Source organism: Syngnathus typhle, linkage group LG18, assembly GCF_033458585.1.
Source record: "Syngnathus typhle isolate RoL2023-S1 ecotype Sweden linkage group LG18, RoL_Styp_1.0, whole genome shotgun sequence".
Taxonomy (NCBI): domain Eukaryota; kingdom Metazoa; phylum Chordata; class Actinopteri; order Syngnathiformes; family Syngnathidae; genus Syngnathus; species Syngnathus typhle.
The window spans coordinates 8,380,259-8,404,658 of NC_083755.1; the positions used below are offsets into that span (position 1 = coordinate 8,380,259).

Below are 24,400 nucleotides of genomic sequence, written 5' to 3' on the forward strand. Positions count from 1 at the left end.
TTTGGCGCCCTCTAGTGGCAAACCCCAGTAATACAACTAAGGCGTCCCGGATGGTCTTGAAATTCGATTTTGACTGCAGCTTTCTCATTAGGCAAGATATTAAATGTCCCACTCACCGATTGATGCTGTGAAAAAAAAAATTAAAGCACGATATGTTTGCACACAATGTGGTTATGCAAAATGATTATGGATGAATTAAATAGATCATATACTGCACAAAAAGTTTATTTTGGATAATTTAAAAACCTGTGCCACACAAATAGATTTTGTTTTGTACATCAGCCATTCTAAAACCACTGGTTTATCTGGTCAAGTCCAATTTATTTCTATAGCCCTTAATCTATTAATTTATAAACAGTACAAGTAAGTCAAGGTGTCATTCAAACAGATGCAATAATTCAGTTCAATAATAAATTCCCATGTATTTTCTTACTGTGTACTATTTTGAATCCTACCGTAAATGACACCTGGCGAATACAAAACCAACAATTCAGTCATTTTCTGAAGTCTCTTACTGTTGGTGTGCTTCTACACCTCACTATTGTAACCAAGGATGGGAGCCAGCCACTTCTCAACTTCCTCTATACGCATCTTTTTCCTTCTTGAATAATCCTCCACCTGATCACAAAAACAAAACATTGATCATTCTTTGCCTTACTCCATTTTTTTTCTCCTCCTCTTAAAAATGACACACACATAATGTCAATCATTTGTTTTCCATGCAAGTGCAGGATTCAGTTGCTTTGCAAAACCTGCCTGCTCCTTGGTGATCTTTCCAACAGCAAAGTACGTGGCGTGGGGGTTGGAGAAATAAAGTCCGGAGACTGAGGCAGCGGGGGTCATTGCCAGTGATTCTGTCAAGGTAATACCTGTACACAGAAAAGAAAAGGAGCTTTTAATGCTATGCACAACAGTGGATAATGTACTTTGTTGCCCTTTTCAGTTCTTACATACTCCACTCAACTTTATAGTGCTTCCACGCGTCGCTCAGTCATCGAATAAATTGTATCTAATCTTACCGATGCTCTCCTGTATACGAGCAAGCTTCCACATTGTAATCTTCTCAGTGTGATCAGGTTGGCTTGGGTAGCCCGCGGCCGGTCTGATACCCCGATAACGAACCCTGTGCAGGTCCGAGGCTTTCAGAGACTCATCGCCGCAGTAGCCCCACAGTTCCTTGCGCACACGGACGTGTAGCTCTTCCGCAAATGCCTGGGGGGGAAATGAAGACAAGGTCAGGCTCCACTTAGTTGAAGAGAGAGTGTTAAGCTATTGCTATTTGACAATGAAAATCGATACCATACTGAAATGAGGTCTAACTATTCCATTTGGATGCAGTACTGCACCTCTGCCAGTCGGTCAGCCAAAGCTTTGACCATGATACTGTTGTAGTCATCTCCCTCAGCTTGGAAGTGGCGACTCAGTTCCTCAGCACCAAACACTCCCACAGCAAAGACTCCGATGTAATCAGCCAAGCCGCTGTCGATGGGTGCCACAAAGTCAGCCAAGCACATGTAGGGTTCGGAATTTGAACGGTCCTTTTCCACCTGAGAAATAAAAAAAAAGGAATGACCTAATGTCTTTGACAAGGCCACATTTTCTCTCACCTGTTGCCGTAAACCGTGCAAGACTGCGACGGGCTCGGAATCGTCATTATTGTACACGTTGATGTCGTCGCCGTTACTTTGGGCTCGCCAGAACCCTACCAGTCCTCGCCCCGTAAGACTCGAGTTAACAATCATTTGGTTGAGCAGCCGCTGGGCATCATCAAAAACTTTGCGTGCCTCCAATCCTATAAAAAACAAAAATCGGAAGACGATTTGACATCTTCATCGAGCTTTTCAGAATGTGGGAGGGAAAAATGATTAAAAAAATAAAATAAATAGGTCGTAGCAGAAAAAAAATCTCTATGACACAAAAATAAAGTCAAAATGGACTTGTCTGTCCATTAAAAAAAAGTTACTATGAAATATTCGAGAATCCTATCCCACAATTGACTAACCTAAGAAAAAGTGAATGCATACCAACTGTCTTGTCATTGAAAATCTTAGGGTAGCCTCGATTGGGATACTTTCCCCTGAGCTGCCACACATCAAAGAAAGGCTTCCAATCGATGAAATCAATCAGTTTGGTCAGGTCGTATTGATCCAAAACACGGGTGCCAAAGAACTGAGGACTCACTGGAAGAGAGATGAAAATCATTTTGATGATGAATAAATACCCTAACCTGCTCTAGACATGAAACTGACAATGTGCCAAATGCAAAGCTCCTTCAAATAGACATTGCAACACTTTTTGTTTATTTGCATTAAAAATGCGCCAATTTGTGGTACGTTAGGAAATGAAAAAAAACACATTACCTGGCTTCATTTCCGATAACCAGTCAATATGTAGACCTTTTTCTCTAGCCTGGGATAGAGACAGATAACGACGATCCTGAGAAGAAAACAACAAAAAACGACAAATCATTTATGTGTATGGTAACTTTAGACTTAATGCGGCTTTGCTGTACCTTCAAGGAGTCGTAGTGCTCCTGTCTTATCTCTTCATATTCCTCTTTGATATCTTCAAAATATTCTTCTCTCGAGCTATCGTCCAGTAGCTGAGAGCACTGAAAAACAGTCATGCCTCGTTTTTCTCCCGTCACTTACCAAATAGCAAATCTATGCTAGCAAGTGTCTTCGGCTGTGGCTCGAGTGAGCATCTTTACCACGACGACACTGCGAGAAGCGTCCAGAACATGGATAACAGGAGAGGTGTAACGCGGGGCAATCTTGACTGCTGTGTGAGTCCTGAGGGAAAAAAAGAAAACATCATAAATGAGCAATTCAAGAAACGATGCACACCGCACAGCGTTTGTATGACTTGGATGTGGTGGCTCCCCCGATCAGCAATGGAGTTGCCATCCCGAGTCTCTCCATTTCTTTGGCCACATGGATCATCTCGTCTAGAGAAGGGGTGATGAGGCCGGACAAGCCAATAATGTCTGCAAGAAACATTGAGTGATTATTTTATCGTATGCGACGGACGAGATGGGACTGAATTTGAAACACATTTGTTGATTGTACCTGCTTTTTGTTCCACGGCCTCTCGGAGGATCTTATCGCAAGGAACCATCACACCCAAGTCAACCACTCTGAAATACAAATTGCATGCATGATGCAAAGAAATGTCAACCTTGTTATCGTTTTGTAAAATTCCAAGTGATTGTCATATCGGGGAGGGGGGGGGAGTTTTACCTAAAGTTGTTGCAACCCAGGACCACACCGACAATGTTCTTGCCAATATCATGGACGTCACCTTTGACTGTCGCTAGAATGACGGTGCCTTGATAAGGACTCTGCATCCAGAAAATAAATGCTATGAATCAAACTATTGTTTTCTTTATCGGAAAAATATTTTTGACACAAACCATCTCTGACGTTGACCCAGATAAAGATTGCATCTCCTTTCTCTCTTTCTCCATGAAGGGAATGAGATGGCCCACTGCCTTCTTCATAACACGAGCCGACTTAATGACCTGCAAAGGTTAGCTATTACTGTTTAATATCTCAACACATCTTTTTTTTTTCCTTGAGTGCAAAAGTCAGGTTGTTGCTTTTTTCCTACCTGCGGCAGGAACATCTTCCCAGCACCAAAGAGATCTCCGACCACCTTCATGCCGTTCATTAAAGGACCCTCAATGATGTGAAGGGGGCGGGTGTAGCGATCACTATTTGTCCGACATTCTTCCACATCCTGTACCACGTATGTTTCTATTCCCTGATGGCAGAAACGCAGGAGCACAGGAAAAAAAAAAAGAACAAATCATTTGCACCAGGGAGATGCGCATTTATTGAAATGATATGATTGAAATGAAAATGAAAGGCAGAATTACCTTGATGAGAGCATAGGCCAGCCTATCCTCCACACTTTTTTCTCTCCACTTGTCTGTTGGAACCACCTTTTTCCCTCCTTTCACATAGTTCTGTCAATACGAGAAATACCACAATAAGACCAATCATCAAAGTAACAATCGATTTTCAAACTGTACTTGTGCATAGGCCAGAAGTTTCTCCGTGGCGTCCACGTCTTTGTTCCAGATCAGGTTTTCGCACATTAGCAGGAGATCTTTATCAATATCATCATACACGGGCAGATTCCCAGCGTTGACTATTCCCATATCCATCCCATCCTGAGAAAACACGAAGCACTTGAGCCTTGTATATTTCACTTATTAGAATGACCTTGGATTACCTTAATAGCATGATAGAGAAATGCTCCATGCATAGCTTCTCGGATGACCTCCATTCCTCTGAAGGAGAAAGACAGGTTGGAGAGACCTCCACTCACTCTGGCCCTTGGTAATGTCTCCTGCACATGCACAAAATATGGATGGCACAACGTATTGGTGAACTGCATTAAACGACAAACGTGTGAAACCACCTAAACCTCTTCACTTGGAATTTTATTGTGACTGAAAAAAAAAGAGTGTAATAGTGTACCTTAATCATTTTTGTGGCCCAGATGAAATTGACAGCGTACTCGTTGTGTTCCTCCATGCCGGTCCCAATTGTCAGGATATTGGGGTCAAAGATGATGTCGTTGGGATTAAACCTAATTTTACTAACCAATAAATTATAAGCTCGGGTGCAGATCTCCACTTTGCGAGCTGTGTCTGTGGCCTGAAGACAAAAAAAAATGGTCAGATGTTTTGTATTCTGCAAGTGTGTGATGTGCAAATTTGTCCTCTCACCTGACCTTCCTCATCAAAGGCCATGACCACGACAGCGGCGCCATAGCGTTTGACAGTTGCTGCTCTCCTCAGGAACTCCAGCTCACCTTCCTTCAAACTGATGCTGTTGACTATACATTTGCCCTGGCAGCATTTCAAACCAGATTCAATCACTGCAAAGTTAGACGAGTCAATACACAGAGGAACCTGGGGAGGAAAAGCAGACGCTTGAAAAATGCAAATGCAGCGAGGTGCACATGTAAACGGTCCAATATTTTGATAGTACCCGAGCAATGTCCGGCTCAGACGCGATAAAATTACAGAATCGAGCCATGGCTGTCGGACCATCCAGCATTCCTTCGTCCATGTTGACATCGAGGACTTGAGCTCCCATCTCCACCTGTTCCTTGGCAACGACTAAAGCATCCTAAAAATGACATGAGCGCTATACACTTGATGCTTTTACAGTTTTTGAATCCCGAGTAAGTCCATGCGTTTATTTGATTTGCGTGGCGAGTCACTTTGACTCACCTCATAGTTTCCAGCCATAATCATCTTGGCAAACTTGCGTGACCCAGACACATTGCAACGCTCACCGATGTTGACAAAGTTGGTGTAAGGGCCTATCTTGAATGGTTCCAGACCTACGAGAACAAAATGGAAAGCTGTGACTTTTTTCCACAAGTTAATAAGTGAGTGAATTACCTGAGAGCAGCAAGTAGTCCTGATAAATGTCCTCCACAGGAGCTCGAGGTTGGCAGTCTTTAACTGCTTCCGATAGGGCTCTGTGTGATGACACAAGTATTTGGTTAACACTTCACACTGAGGCGGTAATCGAATAAAATTGTTGATCAAAGGAAAAAAAAGCAATGCTTGAAACGATCAATCAAACGAGAGAAATCATGCCCACCTTATGTGCGCTGGAGTGGTGCCGCAACAGCCTCCTACAATATTGACTAGCCCGTCCACTGCAAACTCCTAAAAAAAAAAATGTAAATCTGTCATTTTGGGGCTAAAACTCAACATCAACGTGACAGTAATACATTTGTAAAATAATCCGTGGGGAATATCCATCCATCTCCATATATTTTTGATTTGAACACAATTTCATTTGACCTTTAAATTGGAAGCTGTGACTGCAGGAGTTTCATCATAAGCTCCAAATGTGTTAGGAAGACCTAACAGTAAAAGCAAAATGATAAGAGCGTTATAAAATGACACTTGTATGAATTATTAAACAGTTCATTTATGGGGTTTTTTTTTTTTCTGGTCTCAACTTTAAATGTAGTGTTCAATAATTACCTGCATTGGGGTAACAGATAATAAAAGCAGTGCTACTCTTTCCTATGGCCTCGATGAATGGTCTCATCTCTGTGGCCCCTAAGGCGCAGTTGAGGCCGATACTGAGGAACAAAATCAGTAGATCAGTCAGAAATAGATGGGAAACTTTTAGAGTCAGTATAAATGGTGTCAAAATAATATATGTATTAGGGATGCACCGAAATAAAAATTCTTGGCCGAAACCGAAAACCAAAAATGAGGAAACCAAGGCCGAAAACCGAAAACCGAAACACCGAAAGAAATGTCAGTTATTAGAACCACAGCATTTATGGCTACATGTGTACTAACCTCACTAAAATCAAGGCATTGCAATAAACCAGTTACGAAAGTATGAAAATATTTATTTAGCACTGACAACAATGCACAATATAAATTAAAATTCAAAAATAAAATAAAATGTTTAACTTGACCCAACTCATGTGTACATTAAATAATAATTTACAGGCTTATAACTGACTGTAAAATTAAATATGTTCTCTTATAAAAACACAGAGAACTTTCTTGCCTTTTCAAAAACGTCCCCCACAGACGGAGTGGGCGTGCTCGGTGTCAGTTTCCTTTTCTGTGTCGCCTTCTTCTCATATTCAGAATGGCGATCGGGATGTTTGGATTTCAGGTGATGAATTAAACCCGACATGGAGAAACTTTTTGCAGATGCACCCCTTTCAGCATTGCATGTTTTGCAAATCGCTATCCGTGGGTCTTTCTCTGAGATAGTGAAATCAGTCCACACCGCAGACTTATCCCGTTTTCCCGCGTGCTGGCTGCGCTGTTTGCTCACGTCATCACAAGTTTCGGCCGTGTTGTTTCGGTGATTTAGGTCTTTCGGCCAAAAACCGAAAATGCACTTTTGGGTCATTTTCGGCCGAAAATTTTCGGTGGCCGAATTTTCGGTGCATCCCTAATATGTATCGTATTTACTGCCAATCAATATAAATGGGATTTTTCCTTGAATTTCCTTGCCTGAGCAAAAATGTCCCCCAGGAAAAAAATGAACCCAAATGTTTTATATCAATCCTATATACAGTACATAATCATTTTGTACACATTGTTCTTTTTCGAGATACTTGCAACTTACCATAATGGTTCCGCATGTGATACACTCACTACGAAGGCATCTCCTGTCTGACCGGACAAAGTACGCGCGCTCCTGTCAACAATGGTACCTGATATCTACAAACAGAAAAAAAAAAAACTTGGAAAATACTGTAGAGCGGTCAAAGTTGAATAAAAAAAAAGACAAAAGGTTCAAACTATAATTGACCTACAAAGAGAGGTCTCCTCTGGTCGCACTCCTCAAACAGCAGATCGATGGCGAACAGTGCCGCCTGCGGAAACATCAAGACTGTGAAAATCGACACACCCCTGTTTAGAAGATAGAAATGTAGGAGTGTACAGGATTCAAACGCAGTCAACAGATTGTTGCTAAGCACCTACCTTGGCGTTGGCTGTGTCGAAGATGGTTTCAACCAAAATGATGTCCGCTCCTCCATCCAATAAACCTCTGACTTGCTCCGTATAGGCTTCAACGAGCTCATCAAACGCTGTTCAAAGACACAAACGTGAAATCAGAATGCTTCAAATATGAATGAATCATTTGAAATCAAATAAAGATTTAAGATTCATCAATGAGAAGGAACTTACTTATGTTTCTAAAGTCAGGTCTCTCGACAGATGGTGATACCGACAACGTTTTATTGGTCGGGCCAACCGCCCCGGCCACGTAGCGCTTGCATCCTGACAAAACATGTGATAAAGTTCTGATGAATATATTTGTCAAGTCATCATTATTTCAATCAATTTAAAAAATGAACCAAACCAGTTTGTTTGCCGACATCGTCCGCCGCTCTTCTTGCTAGCTCCGCTGATGCTTTATTAAGTCGATAAGCCTGGAAAAACAAAATAGAAAAGAAAGACACCATGCTTACTGGAAAACAATCATTTCGGTGATATCCACTTTTCCACTCCAATTTAGGCCAGGATGGAAAATATGACTAATATGTGATCCTGAATTTGTGAAACTCAATGATTTGTGAATTTGCTCCTACTATGTGCGCCAGTCCATAATCAGCCTGAGCAACAGACGTGCTGCTGAATGTGTTGGTCTCAATAATGTCCGCACCAGCCTGCAGATATTCCTGCCAGAAGAAAAACACAGATTTAATTAAAATATGAAAAGTTTCACATATTGAGCTTTTGTTTCCTGCAGTTCCTGCCGTTTGTTATTTCTAACAACCTTGTGAATATTGTAGATGACATCTGGCTTTGTGATGCTTAGCACGTCGTTGTTTCCTTTGAGAGAGAACTTATGCTCTTTAAATTCTTCCCCTCGGAAATCGTCCTCCTCAAGCTCCTGTTGCTGGATCATGGTTCCCATCCCGCCGTCCAGGATCACGATCCTTTGCTGTAACAATGCTCGCAGCTCGGACTCCAGAAGACATCTGCTGTCTGGAAATTCAAATTGAAAAAGACAGAAATATCACCAGAGGCAGAAAAAAAAATACTTTGCACATAAACAACAAAATAGTTGCTGCATTGAATCTGGCTTGCCAGGCCAAATCTTCACCTAGTTCATATATGGTTTATTATTGGAACTCTTTTGTTATTGATTTCAACTAGGAAAATAATTGCTAACAAATTTCTTGTCACAAAAAACAAATGTCACTGTAATAATGTTGTACTGTCTGAAAGCTGTCAGTGTCAGCACTATGCAGCATAAGTCTCACCAATCATTTGACATTTTATACTGTCAAACTCAGAATATTGATGAACTGTGAAGTTAGACAGGTGTCAGTTGTCAAGAGTGGAATATTATGGCACAAAAATGTGCTTTGTGTTTACCTCCCCCGCTAGCTTCCACAACTTCTACACGTGGGTGCTAAAAGCTAACGGTAGCAAAAGCTACTGTGTGTACGTGTGTGTTTAAAATGCAAATACCCGTTTCTGAAGAACATCGGGGGGCGCCATGAGTCTGAACCATCTTTAATAATATTCGAGGACGTTGGCAGGGGAATCCAAGCGACCCAATTCGGGTTAATTCCCTAAGAGTTGAACTTATTTGGATCCTCCATGAAAACTTCCTGGTTGGATTTTCAAAATAAAACGACATTATGCTGAGTGCAAAAAACATTTGAAATAAATGTAGAAACTTGGGCATGACAAAGTCAACTAGGAAACATACTGGTAAATCACTTACCTCTGTACAATTTTAATTCCTGATAGAAAGTAATGTTTTGACAGCCTACATTCACATCATGATTGATCATAAATCAATCACAGTCACACTGACAACCAATTTATTATGCTGTAATAAAACAAGACTGGATCACCTTTACATAATCTAATACCAAATAAAATGAGTGAGACCATGTCTTATTAGAAATCTTGTGATGATGATGCCCCTTTAAGACTTGACTTTAGTTTCTTTTGGTCCTTCTGGCCCATGGCGCGATAAAGTTTTTTACGTGCTTCCTTCTGTCTCTTCAATTTGGCCTCCTCCTCCTTGTCTTTGTGTTGCAGGAACTCCTTGTGTTTGGCATGTTTCACTGCGTGCGCTTTCTTCGTGTCGTACTGGTGGACTGTGCCGAGAGCGTGGAGGAGAGCCGCCACCTAGAAAAAGAAAGCGTTCGTTTTTTTTTTATTCACATCAAACGAGTTTACTTTGAGATGTTGGATGACGGAAACGACAAAGGCCACATCAATTTACTCGCCTTCCTTTCGTGAGGCTCTCTGATCACGGCGGGCCTCTGGAGGTCTCTCGGCGTCTTTCCTTTCCCTTGCATCAGTTTTGGTTTGCTCTTGTAGGGAAGAGCCTTCTGCAGTGCTTTGGGGATGTGGAGGGGATTGTAATGGGCTTTTGTACGGACCACAGGCTGATTGGGGGAAAAGATTCGCAGAATAAGGGTTACTCCGGCATTTCAGGCATATGAAGGTTCACAGGTTGACCAATCAGAATGAGGTAACCACAAAACCTTTCACAGTTGGAGTCTACCTTGTACAGAGAGTCTTGATTGGGTTTGTTGCGGATTCCCAGGTCGTGTTTGAGCTGCCCTAGGGTCCTCATGCCAGCCCAGCTGTCCTTCTGAGCCACAGGGAGCAGCAGAGACGTGATGGGGTTGTAGAGCTGTGGAACGGACACTTTGCACCAGGAGCGCAGGAACACAATATCTGCAATACAAAGAATCACAGCCTTTAGGAGGGGGGGGGGGGGGGGTATGATTTGTTGCCACCTAGTGGTAAACTAATAGAAAAGAAGTTCAAAACCGCCTGCAAACTCACCACTCATAAGCACCCTGTCCTCGAATGTAGCTCGAAAGGATCCCGCTGGCGTTGACATTGCTTTCTTGATTTGACCCCTGAGGCCTGACACTGTTCTTATCGAGGCCCCTTCAAATTTGGCCACTTCCAGCACTGTATTGAACATGCCCTGAATACAAAAGATGAGAGGTGATCCTTTCATTCATTCTTTGGACTTTGCGCTAAACCTTGATTAAAAGCTCCTACCTTTATGAAACATGTGTTCTTAAAGATCTTGTATGGGTAGCCAATGAGTTTGAGCTTCTTGACAACAGTCACCGACTTATCCAGGTCGAGGATAACCCCGGTGGCTGCGATCCGGAAATTGGCCTGCGCAGAGAGAAATACGTCGGGTTGATGGATCCAGAACCTGCTGTGAATGTTGAGAGACAAAAGCGCACGATAGCCTTTCACGTTCAGCAACTCGCTTACATTAATTCCGGTTACGGATTGCAGAGCCAGGAATCCCGTTCCCTGCGGTGTAATTGGACCTGCCGAAACAAGCAGCAATTCCAGAACAGCTGATTCTTATTCCTCTTGGGTCTGGACTTACCCCAGATGGAGGCACCGCAGTGCATGTGCTGTGGTGTGTATTTCAGAAGCCGGTGTCGCCCGTTGTGATCCTCGATATGGTAAAGGGGCATGGTCTGGAAGCGCCGCCAGCCTAGCGATAGGATGAGCGGGTCTCGTGTCTTCAAGATGCGCTTATACCAGCGGTGTTTCTTCAGTCTCATCTAAAAGAGAGAGACACAAATTTAGAAAGAGTAAAAAAAAAACTCAACAGCTTGACGTACCTGTAGATATCCAGCGCTCCCCTCATTGGAACCCAAACCACCGACGATGATGGGATAGTGAGGATCGAAATTTGCGATGAATTCGCAAGGTAGCGAGGAGATTTCCAATCTGACGTACATTCCTGGCCGGAATCCTTCATATTGCACTCTCGACTCGTCGTCTAGATCCTCAAACTCTGCCCTGTTCAACTGTGGGCGAGATACAAATGACAATCAAGCCCATGTCGTGAAAACGAGACCGAGGAACGATACAACGCAATCGTTAGGAGCTCCATAAAAATGTCCCCAAAAGTCAAAGAGATGTACCTCGGCTTGCTTCTGCATCTCCTCCTTGAGGTCGTCAAAGTAAGTGGCATCTCCGTCGTCATACTCGGCATCAAATCGTTCTTTCAGCCTCCGTTTTTTATCCAAGCGCTTGTTTTTCTGGACTTCATCCTTACCCTCCTTCATCGGCGTCTCTTCGTTGTTATCGCCGTCATCACTCTCGCTATTCTGTAGGTCATAATTCAATTATTTATACCAACGCTTGGATGTTCCTTGGTCGATCATGAACTTTGCAAGCGCACCTCAGCTTTATCCTGAGCCCCTTTGTGGACTTCGCCCGTCTCCAGATCCTCAAAATCTCCGTACTCCTCGTCTGCAGGAAAGAAGTCTTGATTAATCATCAGACATAACAATTAACAAAATGTGCTGCCTTTGAAAACACTTCAAATTTTCTACTTGCCATGTTCCTTCAGGCGTGTGGCGGCATCTTGGTCCTCCTCCCATTTCCCCGTCACAAAGCAATCCCGTATGGAGTTCAGCATCTTTGTAGGCCAATTCAAACCTTTCAGCTACATTTGATCATATGTATCTATAATCCCATTTATGTGTGTGTCATCAAATAGTACCTCCTCCAGATCCCAGTTGCGGGAGGAATCGGGGTTAAAATGGGAACAATCGAGCCCATTTGCTTGTAACCTTCTACTCTTCTGAGCGCGGTTGACACGAAAGAGTCCTGCCAACTCCTCGTCGTCGTCGTCCTCCTCTTTTGCCTCGGCGACTGGAAAGCGATATGAACATCAATACAAAAACGATTTGCATCTTATCGTTTGTAAAAGCATCATTTGCTACCTGAACCGTAGACCAGTTTTCGCAGGTTGGGCATAGCTTCTTGGTGGCGTAAGAATGTTTCAGATGCCTTCTGCTGCAGACAATCTTTCCACCGCAGAGCCCCTGTAGATTTAAAAAATAAAAGTGAACTCGAGCACAAACGTTCAAAAAAAAAAAATGAAAATATGCACTTACCGATCTCTTCTTGGGTTTCCTCTTGGCTTTCGCTCGCCGTCTTTTCCATTGTGATTTGACTTTCATCTTCCTCTTCATCAACATCATCTTCATCATCACGACTCCCTACTTCGTCGTCATCTTCTTCGGAGCAATGCCCAGAGTCACCCGCTCCACCGGCTTCCTCCTCTCCGCCACTCATCTCCAGGTCATCGTCACTGTCGGCAAAAACGGGCAGCTCGGCCGCTCCTTCCGCAACGTCTTTGTTGGTCTCCAGCTTGCGTTTCTTTATTGTTGGTCCATCTTGATCACTTGAAGATTTAAGATTTTCATGCGCCTCATTCTGCTCCTCAGCGTCACTGTCGTCTTCATCATCATCATCATCATCATCATCATCATCACTGGAGTCCCCTTTGTCATCTTCCTCGTTGAAGATCACCTTTCTTCTCTCTCGGTGGCTCATCGGATCCCAAACACGCTCCTCCGCGAGGCCTTCATTCTCTCTGTCCCGCACATACGGAAAACATCAAATGAATTACAAATAGCGGCACAAACCATTTCTTTCCCTCGTCGCTTTCCGTATTCCGTTTCACCTGCTCTGTGCGTTGACATCTGCCGAGTCCAGAGTAGCGGAACCGCTGAAGAGGGTGACTTTGCTGGCAGCCATCTTGGCATCTAGAGTGGCGTGTGTATCGATAAGAGACTGGACAAGCTCCGTGCTGGGTCTCATCACCTCCTGTGTTGAAGAGTAAACAATTCACAACATCAGATGAAATGAAAATAAAAGACGGATGCTTTGCTTACTACACACCTGGTCTTGAAGAACATGGCATGCAGGAAGGTCGATGTACACGGCGTCTTTGTCGTACACCACCCCGCCGACTCCAGCCATGGGTGCGTAAAGCAGCCGCTCCTTCTCATTCAGTGCCCTTTTCTTCTGAGCATCTGGAAGTGGACAGGGGTCAGGCAGAAAGTTCACATCTGCGACCTCGAAGTCTCCAACACCTGAGAAGAGGAGAGGCAATATTTTTTTTTTTTCCATGACTAAAAACACAGTTAAATGTTTCAAAAGAACATACCTGGAATATGGACCTGGGTTTTGTTTTTCAAATATGTGCCTCGCAAGTAGCCGTAGAGCGACACTCTCCGATCGCACTTTGAGTCCGTTCGAATCGTTTCGGGGTCAGTCAAATCCTCCATGCTGAGATCGAGAAGGCAGCGAGAAAAAAACCCCAACATCTTTCAGATTCATTCTACATGTGTTTTTTCTGCCACAAAAACAATTCATAACGACAAGGCGGTCTCACCGATCAACAAGCAAATAAGGGTGGGACGTCTGCCAAACCAAAGGACGAAATTTCATGACAGAGATGAAGCGGCCGAGGTTCTTCACTTCCTGCGTTTGATACTCCCCGTACACCATGCCAGACAGATAGAAAAGCTTGGCGCCCTGCAGTTGTCAAACAATAACCATCTTAGCAAAGGGAGATCTTTGACATGGAGGCTACGAACGTAACCGAAAATATTATTGACCTGGTAGACTTCTGTCCAGAAGCGATGTTTTAAAGTTTTCTTGGTCTTCCTTTGAGCCTTGTTGTTCTTAAAGGAATCCAGGTGAGTGAGCACACCCATGATGCGAGGGAAACCATGCACTTGGCAGATGTTGAGAAACTCAAACGTTTCCATTTCAAAGCCAAAGCTGGCATCTATCAACATCAGAACCTAAAAGTAAGAAAACATTCTTATTTTCATCAACCTATAGATAGAATTGACATACAGCGTTTCGAAGCTGGAAGAAATAGTTGTCCATTTTGGAAGTTCAGATCATTTTTGATTAAAATGTCACCACTTACCAGATCAGCGACTTTTGCAAGGTCGATCATGGTATTTATGTCATTGTTGCACTCCATGAAAGTGAGACGCCGTTTCTTCCCTGTGAGAAGAGTACAGGGAAATCGAGAGGCTTCGTCAAACAATGTGAACTCGTGACTTTACATTCCATTGAGTCAAGTTGCCAACAACTCGAAAGAAAACGCTGTATTCTGCCGAATGGAATCACGTCAATCTGAATGATGATACATCGATCATAAATATAACATCAGAGGCGCACCTGAGACGATGGTTACAGGGCCACATATGTCTCCAAGCTTCTGACGCGTGAAGATTTTGATCAGGCAACGGATCAGGGTGCTTTTCCCCACCTTGGGGGGTCCGACTACGACAATCACCACCGGAGGAGGCTCCAGGGGTGTCCGATCAACCAGGGGGATGTGGTGTTTTTTGGTCTTTATGTCCTGCGCCCTGGAAATATTGAACACATTTGGATCAATACGGATCAATCCTCAGATGACACAGAAAGCTGCTCCATTTACCTGTGGAAGGTCTTGGCCATGCGTACAGCAGACTGTACTGCAAAGGCTTTGGGGTTGCGTTTGCGTTCATCCTTCTCTGTTGAGTCTCCCTGTTTCCTCAGTTTCTTTCTTTCCGCCTTTGGCCCACTGTGTTTCTGCTGATGTTTCCTCTTTTCCTTCACATTGCCATCCATCTCTCTGCTGTAACCAAATCACAGCAGATATATGAACATAAAATAAAAAGCTCTGCTTAAATTTAATTTACAATACGTTATGCTAATACACGTTGCTTTTCCAGTAGCGACGTTTTCAGAAATGTTCGATACAGTGTAGTTATGAAGCTGCACAACACCGAAAAAATGTATTTACAGACGTCGTGTCTACCATAAAGTCATTTATTGACTAATAAGCGTTTTAAAATGTAGTTAACGTTGTTGTTGTTGACTTACCCGGGGAATATCCACAAAATTTGAGGACTGAAAATAAGGTTATATGGGGATATTGAGTGAGGCGTGGGTGTGCATTAGGAGATAAGTTTCTGTAGTAGGCAAAATCTTTTCTGTCTGCCTGTGCACGAAGTACCAACACTCGATTTGTGTTTTAAAAGAAAAACGAAAATTTGACAACTTAATGAAGAAGCATGTATTCACTCTCCACATGTATTTCGCGAACTTCTACCCGGAAATGAAAGTTTCTATTTCCGGGTATGAAAGTTTCTATTTCCGGGTCATCCTCTTCCGCTTCCGCTTCTTCTTCTTCTTTTTTGTAATTCACAACTGGCAAACTAGTGATCACGTACATTACCGCCATCTACCGGACTGGAATGTGAAACAGTCGCACTAAGATTTAACTAAACAACAACCGCCCATCTATTTTTCTAATTTCATAAATGATCATTCCCTGCGCCATGGCACCCTTTTTAGGGGTCATGACTAGAAAGAGCCTGTAGACTGCAGAGAGCACGCATACAAGTCAAGTTATTTGATGAATTGGTCCACTTACATTGGTGTAGTGTTTTTGAAGGAATGATCCGTCATTTAGCAGAGATGTTATGAGTGTGAAGTAAGCAAGGAGAAGCAATGAGGAGATGAATGACACTGTAGCAAAGCCAATATTTCTACCTCACTGAGCTTGGCTGTTGTACAATCAACACGAGGATTGCCAATTTATTAGTTCCACCCAAATAAAGCCAAGTCTAATATTATTTATTGAGGACTTTTTAAATGAATATCTTGAAAAGTCTAAACTGACAGTAGGTCAGTATTTTGAATGATGGAAATGAATGTAATTTCGGGGGAGGGCTTTTGGATACTTACTGATACTTTGTAGATAGTGATTGAGGTGATGGCTGTTGAAATATGACAATTCCATATTATTTTTATCAAATAATTGGAATAGGAAATAATCTTTCCATGGCAGTAAAATAACATTACTGTGAAGACTGGACTCCTGTCAATCCACACGATGATCTGATTAGTTTCGGACTGCTTCATAGTGTTTCCTTGATTGAATTACTTGCCCATTTGAAATGTGAAATATATTGCATTTGCTGTCGAGGAATTAAAAGACCCTTGAATTTCACAGTTAATATATTGCTTTGAATGTTGTGTTGATGAATTTGATTTAATTTAATTTATTGTTGTACAATGACAACACAAGCTTTTTATTTTATTTATTTTATTTTATAGACACCCAAGTCACCTAAGTTTCTTCATTGGTGTTGCGACTTGCTCAGTTCCTGCCTCTTACATCCTCAGTCATCTCAGGAATGTCCCACAGGAACCTGAGGACCGGGGAACCTTCACCCTTCTCTTCCACTACGGCTCTTCCGACAAAGACCTGCGCAGGTCAATGTCCATCCATCCGCCTCTCCGTCCTCTCGTTCATCACTCATTCATCTATCGAGCCGTCACGATGCGACGGGATCCAGTGCGAACGACAGACGTGAGCCGCCGTCAGGTTGAGTCTTCCCTTACGAGGATCCCTCCCGGAGGTGTCCGAGGGTCCTGTTGGAGCCTGGAGTGCCCCGCCAACTCAATCTTAGTAGTGGACAAAGTCAAGAGAGTGGGAGCTGTCCCATCACTCTCCATTATGGGACAGTGTCGTTGCTTTGCTGTCGTGTTCCTGTGGTACTCCAAAGGAGATGCTGTCTCATACATCATCACTGAACAAAGGGCCTGCTTGGCTGAGGGGGGCTGGGGTAGAAGGTGGATCCTTCCTGCTGCCCCAAACCCCACATAGACCCACCCACATTCTCAAACACTTACTCAAGTTACACTTACAGTATGCGGAGCAATTGGTTGTTTATTTTGATTAAATCGATCATCGTATTTGCGCATTAATCTTCACTTCTATTGCTTAATGACTTTATTTGTTTGCAGTAACCGTCTGAGATGTTGGAGGCGGTGGGTTTGCACAAAGTTAATAGTGTCCATCAAAGCGGCAACAGTGACAAACGAGCCGGTTGCGCACCAGTGTTTTATACTTTACCACTTGGCTCCTCAGTAGTGACCGTACGGCCATCATCCTGAACCATGGATGAGATTTTTTACACTTCATTTCCTCTCGGAGAATGCTCGACTCATCCATCCATCCATTGATTTCTTTTGGAACCTCAATTGCTGCAGCGTTTGGTGGAATGAACAAACATTAGCATTGGCTGTGTTCTTTCTGTTTCCCATTTAGTTATGCAGGCATTTCCCCCTTGCGAAATAATCAAATGCATTCTTGGCTAAGGCTGTGAGCGTTCATTGACAGACAAAAGAGTGGATTGAATTCTGTAGTGACGGCCTGTTTGAATAAGGTCACAGGGGTGAACATATTCTAGACAGTCCAAGACCAAATAATGCCAACTCTGATTTCAGAAAACAAGTTGCGTATTGATGAACACAAAAGCCATGTTGACTGGATCCAAGAAGTGATCCATAAGTAGATGCTATCTGCAGTTTCATTGTCTCATTATGCTAATTCTGGATATGGGAATGTGTGCGTGCGTGCGTGAGTGCAGAATAAAATGTAATTTGAGAAGTGAAAATATCAGTTCTCTCACATAGAACTCCAGAATAACTTCCCTCCATGACACTACAAGGGTTCAGGGTTCAAGTCCCTATTCAGACATTATGCCATTATTATTCTGGATAAGACTTTTTGCATGCTCACACTCCGTAACTCGCTGATTCTGTTCTTTCTCTGGAACTTAACTCCACAGAGCCTGAGTAGCTCAGTTGGTAGAGCATCAGACTTTTAATCTGAGGGTCCAGGGTTCAAGTCCCTGTTCAGGCTCGGTGTCCACATAAGCATACACTGTCCATTAACATTGAAAGAAGGTTGTTTATTGATTTTTTTGAGAAAAATAAAACAATATATTTTTTCACTTTTTTTGGATAATAATAATAATAATATATATATTCATTTTTTGGGAGAAAATTAAAATATGTGTATATAAACCATGATTATGGAACCTCTCTACTCGAGAGACCGGAAGTAGCTATCTTGACCGGAAGACGTGAGTTCAATGGCCGATCTGGCCTTCCTCTTTTCAACTGTCGGTCGTCCTCAGCGTTTGTGGGTAATGTAGTCCCATCGGTTTTATTATCACCGTTTTGTCACGTTTACACAATACTCATTCTAATCTTGCGGGTGAAACGTCACGTGCTTTTTTCGTACGACAAAAAATGATAAAATTTAAATGCTATTGAATATTTGAATCCGGTCCTACTAATCTATTATTTGTATTGAAACTCAAAGTCTATGGTGCTTTGCGTCTCTTGCGCAGGCGCAGTGCGTGCAGGCAGCGGAGCAAGAGGAGCTTGGAAAATGACCAACGGAAGGCTCCGATTTGGCGATGAAATTCTGCATTATCACGACAAAAGCCACATTTTTAACCCAAACTTTCTTATTTTGTGTTTAGATAGCGTGAACCAAGAGACTCCGGGACACATTTCTTGACACTAGGTCGTTTGCGAGGCATTTAAGACGCTTTCGTTTGCGACGGAAAAGGTGCACCTTTAACGTTATTATTATTCCCCCCCCCCCCCCCCCCACGTCAACAAGAATGTCGCGAAACAACAAATATCCTCTCATCCAGAAAATAGCTAAACAAGCGTTTATGACTTTTAAAAGTTTAAAGTGTTCGGCCAAAGGAGATAGTAAAGTCTTTGCAGAAAATCAGGCCAAACTCATCTCCTTGGTGACTGCGATTAGGGCGACGGATCTCAAGATCTCTCCCCAGAAAAACAAACCCACCTCGGGCTCGTCGGAACCGGATCCCCCGCCGGTCACCTACATGCACATCTGCGAGACGGATGTGTTCAGCATGGGCGTATTCCTGCTCAGAACCGGAGCCTCCATACCTCTTCACGACCATCCGGGCATGAACGGGATGCTGAAGGTCTTCAATGTTTCGCTGTTGTTGACATTCAGAATGAATGGACATCACTGTATTTGCATTTTCGGGGCTGTTTCAAATTCATTCTTTTCCTCTTTGTTTAGGTCCTCTATGGCAAGGTGAACGTCAGTTGCTTCGACAAACTGGAAAGCGGCCAGACAGCCCCTCCTCGGTTCCAAACTCCCGTGACTCCATTTCAAAATGCTTCTCTGCGACGATCCTTGCTCCGCTCAGTCGCTGAGTACTCGGAGAACAGCGGACCGTGTCTCCTGACACCTCTGCGGGATAATCTCCACCAGATTGACGCTGTGGACGGGCCTGCCGCTTTCCTGGATATCCTGGCGCCGCCGTACGATCCGGATGACGGGCGGGACTGTCACTATTACAAAGTTCTAAAAACTGTGGCAGAGCCAGACATAGCTGTGATGGAGAACCAGGAGCTTCAGGAAGAGGAGAAGGAGATGTGGCTTTTGGAAATCCCTCAGCCAGAGGACTTTTGGTGTGGAGGAGAACCTTACCCGGGCCCTGTTGTTTCCGTGTGACTACTAGAAAATACAACTGAATTACTTTTGGAAATGACATTTCAATAATCACGATGTAGTCGCCTCATTTCTTCTACACTGATTTTTTTTTTTTTTTTGTAAAGCGAACACTAGATCATGTAGAAGACACAAAAAGACAATTAGCAAATGCTCTATGCTCTATGCTCGTCATCACTGCCCTCAAATATTAAACATGAAACTCTCAAGACTGCTCAAGAAATTTCTTGTTGACATCTTATTCTAGTGTTTTTTTCTTCTTTTTTTGCAAGTTGCACATGTTATCACAACGCTTGATACACTTATTGAATGTATGTTGAAAAAATAAAATTCACAGACTATATTCAAACCATTGTCATTTCAATGATTTTCATCTGTTGATACGTAAAAACAAAGTCAAAAGTTACTCTATTGAAATGACTAATTGGCACTTATGTGATAGGACTGGATTAAAAATGATGTAAAAAAAAAAAAACCCCTCAGAAGTGATTTAACGCTATTTTGGAAGAGAGTTGCGGTGGACTTACTGACGCCCACTTTTTGGGCTTGATTTGACACATCAGCCTGACAACGTCACGGAAGGAAGCCATCACAATTGGAAAGCATTGTACAGAAAAATGAAAAATTGATATGACTTACTCCATTTCCCCTGAAGTCCACATATGGGGAGCCATGGGTGCACACTCAGCTGAAGGATCGGCCTATTCACTGGAAGTCCGGTTCTCTCAATCTTTCCGAGCCGACGGCAAGCCTTTGCAGGCTTTCAGACGGCAAGCCTCCGCGCTGAGCTACAAAAATAAAAAATTAAAATGATCAAAATTTCCCCCCTAAAAAACCCATTCTGGACAACAACCAGATGCTTTGTGTTGCTAAGATATCTACAAAAAAAGAAGACATTTTAAATGTTTACCTGGAAATCTGATATGTGGCAAAACCAACAAAAAAAAAAAAAAAACTTTGAATCTTTAATAAAATAATATAATTATATAGTATGACCATTTTCCTTGTTGTAAAAACATCTTCTCAAAACACACGTACAAAACAAAAGCCGTAGCCTGTGCTTTTTTTTTTCAATTACTACAATAATAATAAGAATAATGAATTAGAACTATTAAGACAAATTTGTTTCCATATTTACTGCCCCCGTGCAGATGCTGGATGCGTGTGTGACACAATTGAGAGACTTTTTTGGCGATGGAAGAAATACTTTGCATGAAAGGTCACAGGTCTTTAAACATGAGTGGGTGAAGGTGATGAGTCACAAATAGCACATACGGCGCAACGTGGGATTCATCCTACCGCATTTTATTTCCAGCCTCATTATAATAAAACTTTTTCTTTCATACACACAATACACTTTCCATATATTCCACCACTTCCCTTTGTTACGTGTTATAAGAACAATCAAACAAATGTGTTTTTTTCCATCCATTTAATCAATCCCACAACAAACATGTAAGTTTTTTTTTTTACACGACATTATTTTTCACAATATTTAACATTTACGCGAGACTGAGTACAAAAATAGAATGCATGTCTCAACTTTACATAAGAACAAATATACATTGCATTAGAGTCTCTCAAATCAGAACATACAACAAGGCACGACGGAGAAATGCGTGTTAGAATTAACACCGTTTAAACGACGCTACGAAAACTTTTATTGCGGTTATTTCGATTTTTCCTTTTTTTTAATACACATAAAAACAGCCGCCCTTTTTTATGATGACTATATATTCAGTGCAGACAAAGTGCAATTATGGCAGAGCTGTCACCTTGAAGCGTAGTCGGGGTGCAATTACGCAACAATTGAAGTTCATTAGGTCATCCAAAAAATTCAAATACAAAAGTTCATCTGTTGGGTTAGGACGGCGCTGAGCGAGCGACCGCATGCAGACGTGTCCCACCTAGGCACAAATCCCGTTGTTTGCGCCAGAGGCGATGGAGGAGGACGAATTGGACTTTCTCTCCTTTTGCCTCAGGTGTATTTTGGTATGCCTCTTCCTCTCGTCGCTCCTGGCGAACTTGCGGCCGCAGAAGTCGCAGGCGAAGGGCTTCTCGCCCGTGTGCGTGCGGATGTGAGTGGTGAGATGGTCGCTGCGGCTGAAGTTGCGCATGCAAATCCTGCACTGGAAGGGCTTATGTCCGGTGTGGATGCGAATATGTCTGGTGAGCTCGTCGGAGCGGGAGAAACGCCGGTCGCAGCCCTCCGCCGGACACGGGTAGGGCCGCTCGTGGATGGGCGTCTTGCTGGGTCTGTTTGGGTACTTTCTGGGTCGCAGGATGGGCCTCAAGGGGAGATTCTGGGGGCTGTACGCGGAGGGGAGCCTGGCCGGGCCTCCCCCCTCGGCGCTCGGACCACCCAGCGTGTAATTTCGAATGGTGTTCAGCGGGGTCAAAGGTGGCGGGACGCGGAAGGTATCGAGGGAACACGGGCCGAAGGGTTTTCGATCGGGGATGCTCGTAGCGTGCACGTCTCGCTGGCAAGCCGGCTGGAAGAAGCCGGGGTGGTAGTCGGGGATCATCGGGAAGAGTCCCGGCACGTCTTGGCCGCCGTGCTGCTTGGGGGACGAGTAGGAGGGCGGCGGGTAGGAGGCGATGTGGCAGGTGGACGTGGAGAGAAACGCCGACGGATCCTGATACACCTCTGCGCAGGCGGCGGAGGAATACGGCGGCGGCGGCGGGGGGGAATAAAGCTGATGATGCTCCATCTCCACTTGGCTCTGATGGGCCGCGGCCATGGTGCAGCTCAGATTTCGACTCGAAAAGTGACCGGGAGAAAGTGGCGAAGCCGGAGAAGAGGACGACGACGTGGACGGAGGAGGGGGAGGAGGAGGAGGAGGAGGAGGATGGGCGACGTTGAAGATGCCCGAGACGATGTTGATGACTCCTTCGGGGTTCCAGTTTGCTGGATACTGGGAGTCGATGGAGAACTTCCCCATATATGTGAAGGTCTGGTTGCGGTGTGAGGGAGCTTGTGAGAAGCCGCCGGAGTACGAGCAGAGGTCTAGAGAACGCCTTTCTGCGTTCATCTCGGCACTCATTAATGGATCTGTGGACAAAGTGAAACAGATCATTAGTGAAAGACCTGGTCGGACATTTTAAGGTCGTTTACGCACAGAGCGCATTCATAAAACTAACAGGTTAGCATCTAATTGAATTAATATGAAATCTTCCCAAGAAATAATTCTTTGACAATTTTGAAATCTCACTCAGTCTTACCTGCAGCCACATTGATCTGCTCATAGTGGGGTCCCAAATCAGAGTTGGGGAAAATTGCGACGGACGTAGGCAAGCCGCCGGCGATGTCCTCCACGGAATAAACGTTCTCAAACCCCCCGAGGCTCATCGGCACCTTCTCCAGAGTTTTTGCCGTCATCCTGGCACAAATACAAGTTTTTTAAATTCACACCCGATTGTTTACAGTTGCTCCACCACGCGTGCGTTCTCGCTGCATGTCTTCATGATGAGAAGAGGAGCGCTCCAGAGTTCGAACACACTCGGGCCCAGGCAGTCACTATCTCGTACATAAGGGAACCCTTTTCAATGTAGTCACAACGTCATTAACCAAATATGGAGTGGGCGTGGGGGCGGAGCCTGCGGTGCCGATTGGCAGGGAAGATCCGTGACGTCGCAAAGTGAAAGTGGATCGAGCGTTAAGGGGAAAAATAGAAGATGATGAAGAATTTAAAAATACAGATAAATACTAAGCCCAAGCATCAAACTTTTCCCTTCACTTAGGCGCTATTGTTGTTTTCCCAGCAGCGTAATATCTTCCACTTGTGCTTCTGAAATAATCATTTCCGGCTCAGGTCTTAAGCCCATAAAAGGGTGAATCCGGTGAACAGCCTCCCCTTAATCGCTTTCGTTTCCGTTGTGATAAACGACGGAAAGTGACGAATTTTATCGAGGGGGGGGACGCAACTTTGAACCACAATCAAATCGGAAGGAGCCAGCATTTTTTTTTTTCTTTCAATCTTCATGGAAACTTTTTCAGAGTGATTTCACTGTACTGGACTAAGCATAGCTAGAGATAATGAAAATATGGTATTCATTTGAAATACATTTCTACTCTGAAATAATCCCCGTTTTCCAGTGAGCCCGCCCCCTTGTGGCCTCCTAAAGTTCTCTCTCTGTCTCACCCACACACTTGGCCCCCTACCTCACTTAACCTGGTAAATCCCCTCCGTAGGCGAATACAGAAAAACATTGGCTTCAAATCGAATTTGATTTCCATGTTAACGGTAGGCACATCCGCCTCACACTTGAGAAGGAGCGGCTTCCATTCCACCTGTGTGGAGTTTGCATGTTCTCCCCGTGCCTGCGTGGGGGTTTCTCCGGTTTCCCAAAAACATGCACAAGCTATTTATTGTTCAACTTTCAAACGGTGACCCCAGCATCCACATTAAAAACCCCAAAAGTTCAAACTTTACCGCTACCGAATCCATAATTCTTCTTTTAAGCGGCTCTCCTGACACCGTGACAATTCTAGTTTTGTGGTGTCACAGAAAGCTTTTTATCGTTTACTGTCTAGACACATGAAAGCGAGAGAACCGCTCTGATATCAGTCCAAGATGGAGAAGGAAAAAAGGAGAGCCAGCATAGATGAATGAGAAAGCTACGGGAGGGAACCTCTGGCTTCACACAGTAGTTTTGCGGGGCATTAATCGGACTTACAAAGGGTTACTGTAACGTTTCAAACTCAAGGCCTA

The 24,400-nt window shown here is 43.6% G+C and overlaps 4 protein-coding genes and 1 non-coding gene across 8 annotated transcripts; 2 read left to right on the top strand and 3 right to left on the bottom strand.

The window, feature by feature from the left end:
- Nucleotides 1–209: 209 nt before the first annotated feature.
- mtr (5-methyltetrahydrofolate-homocysteine methyltransferase) lies at nucleotides 210–9,212 on the bottom strand. Of its 2 annotated transcripts, XM_061264163.1 has the most exons (33): nucleotides 8,993–9,212; nucleotides 8,292–8,503; nucleotides 8,104–8,193; nucleotides 7,875–7,944; nucleotides 7,700–7,792; nucleotides 7,493–7,599; nucleotides 7,324–7,383; nucleotides 7,134–7,228; nucleotides 6,017–6,117; nucleotides 5,831–5,892; nucleotides 5,625–5,692; nucleotides 5,420–5,499; nucleotides 5,246–5,358; nucleotides 5,001–5,141; nucleotides 4,736–4,921; nucleotides 4,485–4,664; nucleotides 4,237–4,353; nucleotides 4,034–4,174; nucleotides 3,878–3,967; nucleotides 3,610–3,762; nucleotides 3,413–3,520; nucleotides 3,240–3,340; nucleotides 3,069–3,136; nucleotides 2,866–2,986; nucleotides 2,711–2,792; nucleotides 2,513–2,611; nucleotides 2,361–2,436; nucleotides 2,025–2,180; nucleotides 1,608–1,792; nucleotides 1,347–1,547; nucleotides 1,020–1,212; nucleotides 757–869; nucleotides 210–618 (listed from the first exon to the last, which is right to left on the bottom strand). In XM_061264163.1, exons 1-33 carry the CDS (start codon nucleotides 9,210–9,212, stop codon nucleotides 529–531), a joined length of 3,972 nt encoding a protein of 1,323 aa, XP_061120147.1. In that variant the 3' UTR covers nucleotides 210–528. The 2 variants fall into 2 exon arrangements, with proteins under 2 accessions (XP_061120147.1, XP_061120148.1); XM_061264164.1 differs by lacking the exons at nucleotides 5,420–5,499; nucleotides 5,625–5,692; nucleotides 5,831–5,892; ... (7 more) ...; nucleotides 8,292–8,503; nucleotides 8,993–9,212 and having other exon boundaries at nucleotides 5,001–5,159.
- Nucleotides 9,213–9,334: 122 nt separating this feature from the next.
- On the bottom strand, nucleotides 9,335–15,462 carry bms1 (BMS1 ribosome biogenesis factor). Of its 3 annotated transcripts, XM_061264167.1 has the most exons (23): nucleotides 15,212–15,462; nucleotides 14,784–14,963; nucleotides 14,522–14,712; nucleotides 14,265–14,344; nucleotides 13,945–14,133; nucleotides 13,719–13,861; nucleotides 13,491–13,612; nucleotides 13,223–13,416; nucleotides 13,005–13,147; nucleotides 12,433–12,914; nucleotides 12,259–12,360; nucleotides 12,036–12,187; nucleotides 11,870–11,951; nucleotides 11,712–11,782; nucleotides 11,452–11,637; nucleotides 11,146–11,334; nucleotides 10,905–11,085; nucleotides 10,784–10,842; nucleotides 10,559–10,681; nucleotides 10,334–10,481; nucleotides 10,047–10,222; nucleotides 9,766–9,927; nucleotides 9,335–9,664 (listed from the first exon to the last, which is right to left on the bottom strand). In XM_061264167.1, exons 2-23 carry the CDS (start codon nucleotides 14,954–14,956, stop codon nucleotides 9,431–9,433), a joined length of 3,582 nt encoding a protein of 1,193 aa, XP_061120151.1. In that variant the 5' UTR covers nucleotides 14,957–14,963; nucleotides 15,212–15,462; the 3' UTR covers nucleotides 9,335–9,430. The 3 variants fall into 3 exon arrangements, with proteins under 3 accessions (XP_061120151.1, XP_061120150.1, XP_061120149.1); XM_061264166.1 differs by having other exon boundaries at nucleotides 12,259–12,914; nucleotides 14,784–14,960; XM_061264165.1 differs by having other exon boundaries at nucleotides 12,259–12,914.
- Nucleotides 15,463–17,971: 2,509 nt separating this feature from the next.
- Nucleotides 17,972–18,044, top strand: trnak-uuu (transfer RNA lysine (anticodon UUU)). The gene has a single exon. It is a non-coding gene; the product is annotated as a tRNA-Lys (tRNA).
- A 487-nt stretch (nucleotides 18,045–18,531) lies between these two features.
- Nucleotides 18,532–20,037, top strand: adoa (2-aminoethanethiol (cysteamine) dioxygenase a). Its single transcript, XM_061264917.1, has 2 exons — nucleotides 18,532–19,152; nucleotides 19,254–20,037. Exons 1-2 carry the CDS (start codon nucleotides 18,817–18,819, stop codon nucleotides 19,689–19,691), a joined length of 774 nt encoding a protein of 257 aa, XP_061120901.1. The 5' UTR covers nucleotides 18,532–18,816; the 3' UTR covers nucleotides 19,692–20,037.
- A 935-nt stretch (nucleotides 20,038–20,972) lies between these two features.
- On the bottom strand, nucleotides 20,973–23,337 carry egr2b (early growth response 2b). The gene is made up of 2 exons (XM_061265080.1): nucleotides 22,911–23,337; nucleotides 20,973–22,740 (listed from the first exon to the last, which is right to left on the bottom strand). Exons 1-2 carry the CDS (start codon nucleotides 23,065–23,067, stop codon nucleotides 21,596–21,598), a joined length of 1,302 nt encoding a protein of 433 aa, XP_061121064.1. The 5' UTR covers nucleotides 23,068–23,337; the 3' UTR covers nucleotides 20,973–21,595.
- Between the last annotated feature and the right edge of the window lie 1,063 nt (nucleotides 23,338–24,400).

What these genes read in the sequence shown, in the direction of transcription:
- mtr (XM_061264163.1), bottom strand. Translation starts at nt 9,212, where the DNA reads ATGCCCAAGTTTCTACATTTATTTCAAATGTTTTTTGCACTCAGCATA. An exon ending in TTATGGCTGGAAACTATGAG is followed by an intron (nt 5,142 to 5,245) that starts GTGAGTCAAAGT and finishes TGTCATTTTTAG; the next exon opens with GATGCTTTAGTCGTTGCCAA. An exon ending in GGGCCACAAAAATGATTAAG is followed by an intron (nt 4,354 to 4,484) that starts GTACACTATTAC and finishes GTGCATGTGCAG; the next exon opens with GAGACATTACCAAGGGCCAG.
- adoa (XM_061264917.1), top strand. Translation starts at nt 18,817, where the DNA reads ATGTCGCGAAACAACAAATATCCTCTCATCCAGAAAATAGCTAAACAA. An exon ending in GCATGAACGGGATGCTGAAG is followed by an intron (nt 19,153 to 19,253) that starts GTCTTCAATGTT and finishes CTCTTTGTTTAG; the next exon opens with GTCCTCTATGGCAAGGTGAA.
- egr2b (XM_061265080.1), bottom strand. Translation starts at nt 23,067, where the DNA reads ATGACGGCAAAAACTCTGGAGAAGGTGCCGATGAGCCTCGGGGGGTTT. An exon ending in GCAGATCAATGTGGCTGCAG is followed by an intron (nt 22,741 to 22,910) that starts GTAAGACTGAGT and finishes CTTTGTCCACAG; the next exon opens with ATCCATTAATGAGTGCCGAG.
- bms1 (XM_061264166.1), bottom strand. Translation starts at nt 14,956, where the DNA reads ATGGATGGCAATGTGAAGGAAAAGAGGAAACATCAGCAGAAACACAGT. An exon ending in GATGTCAACGCACAGAGCAG is followed by an intron (nt 12,915 to 13,004) that starts GTGAAACGGAAT and finishes TGTGCGGGACAG; the next exon opens with AGAGAATGAAGGCCTCGCGG. An exon ending in AGATGCAGAAGCAAGCCGAG is followed by an intron (nt 11,335 to 11,451) that starts GTACATCTCTTT and finishes TCTCGCCCACAG; the next exon opens with TTGAACAGGGCAGAGTTTGA.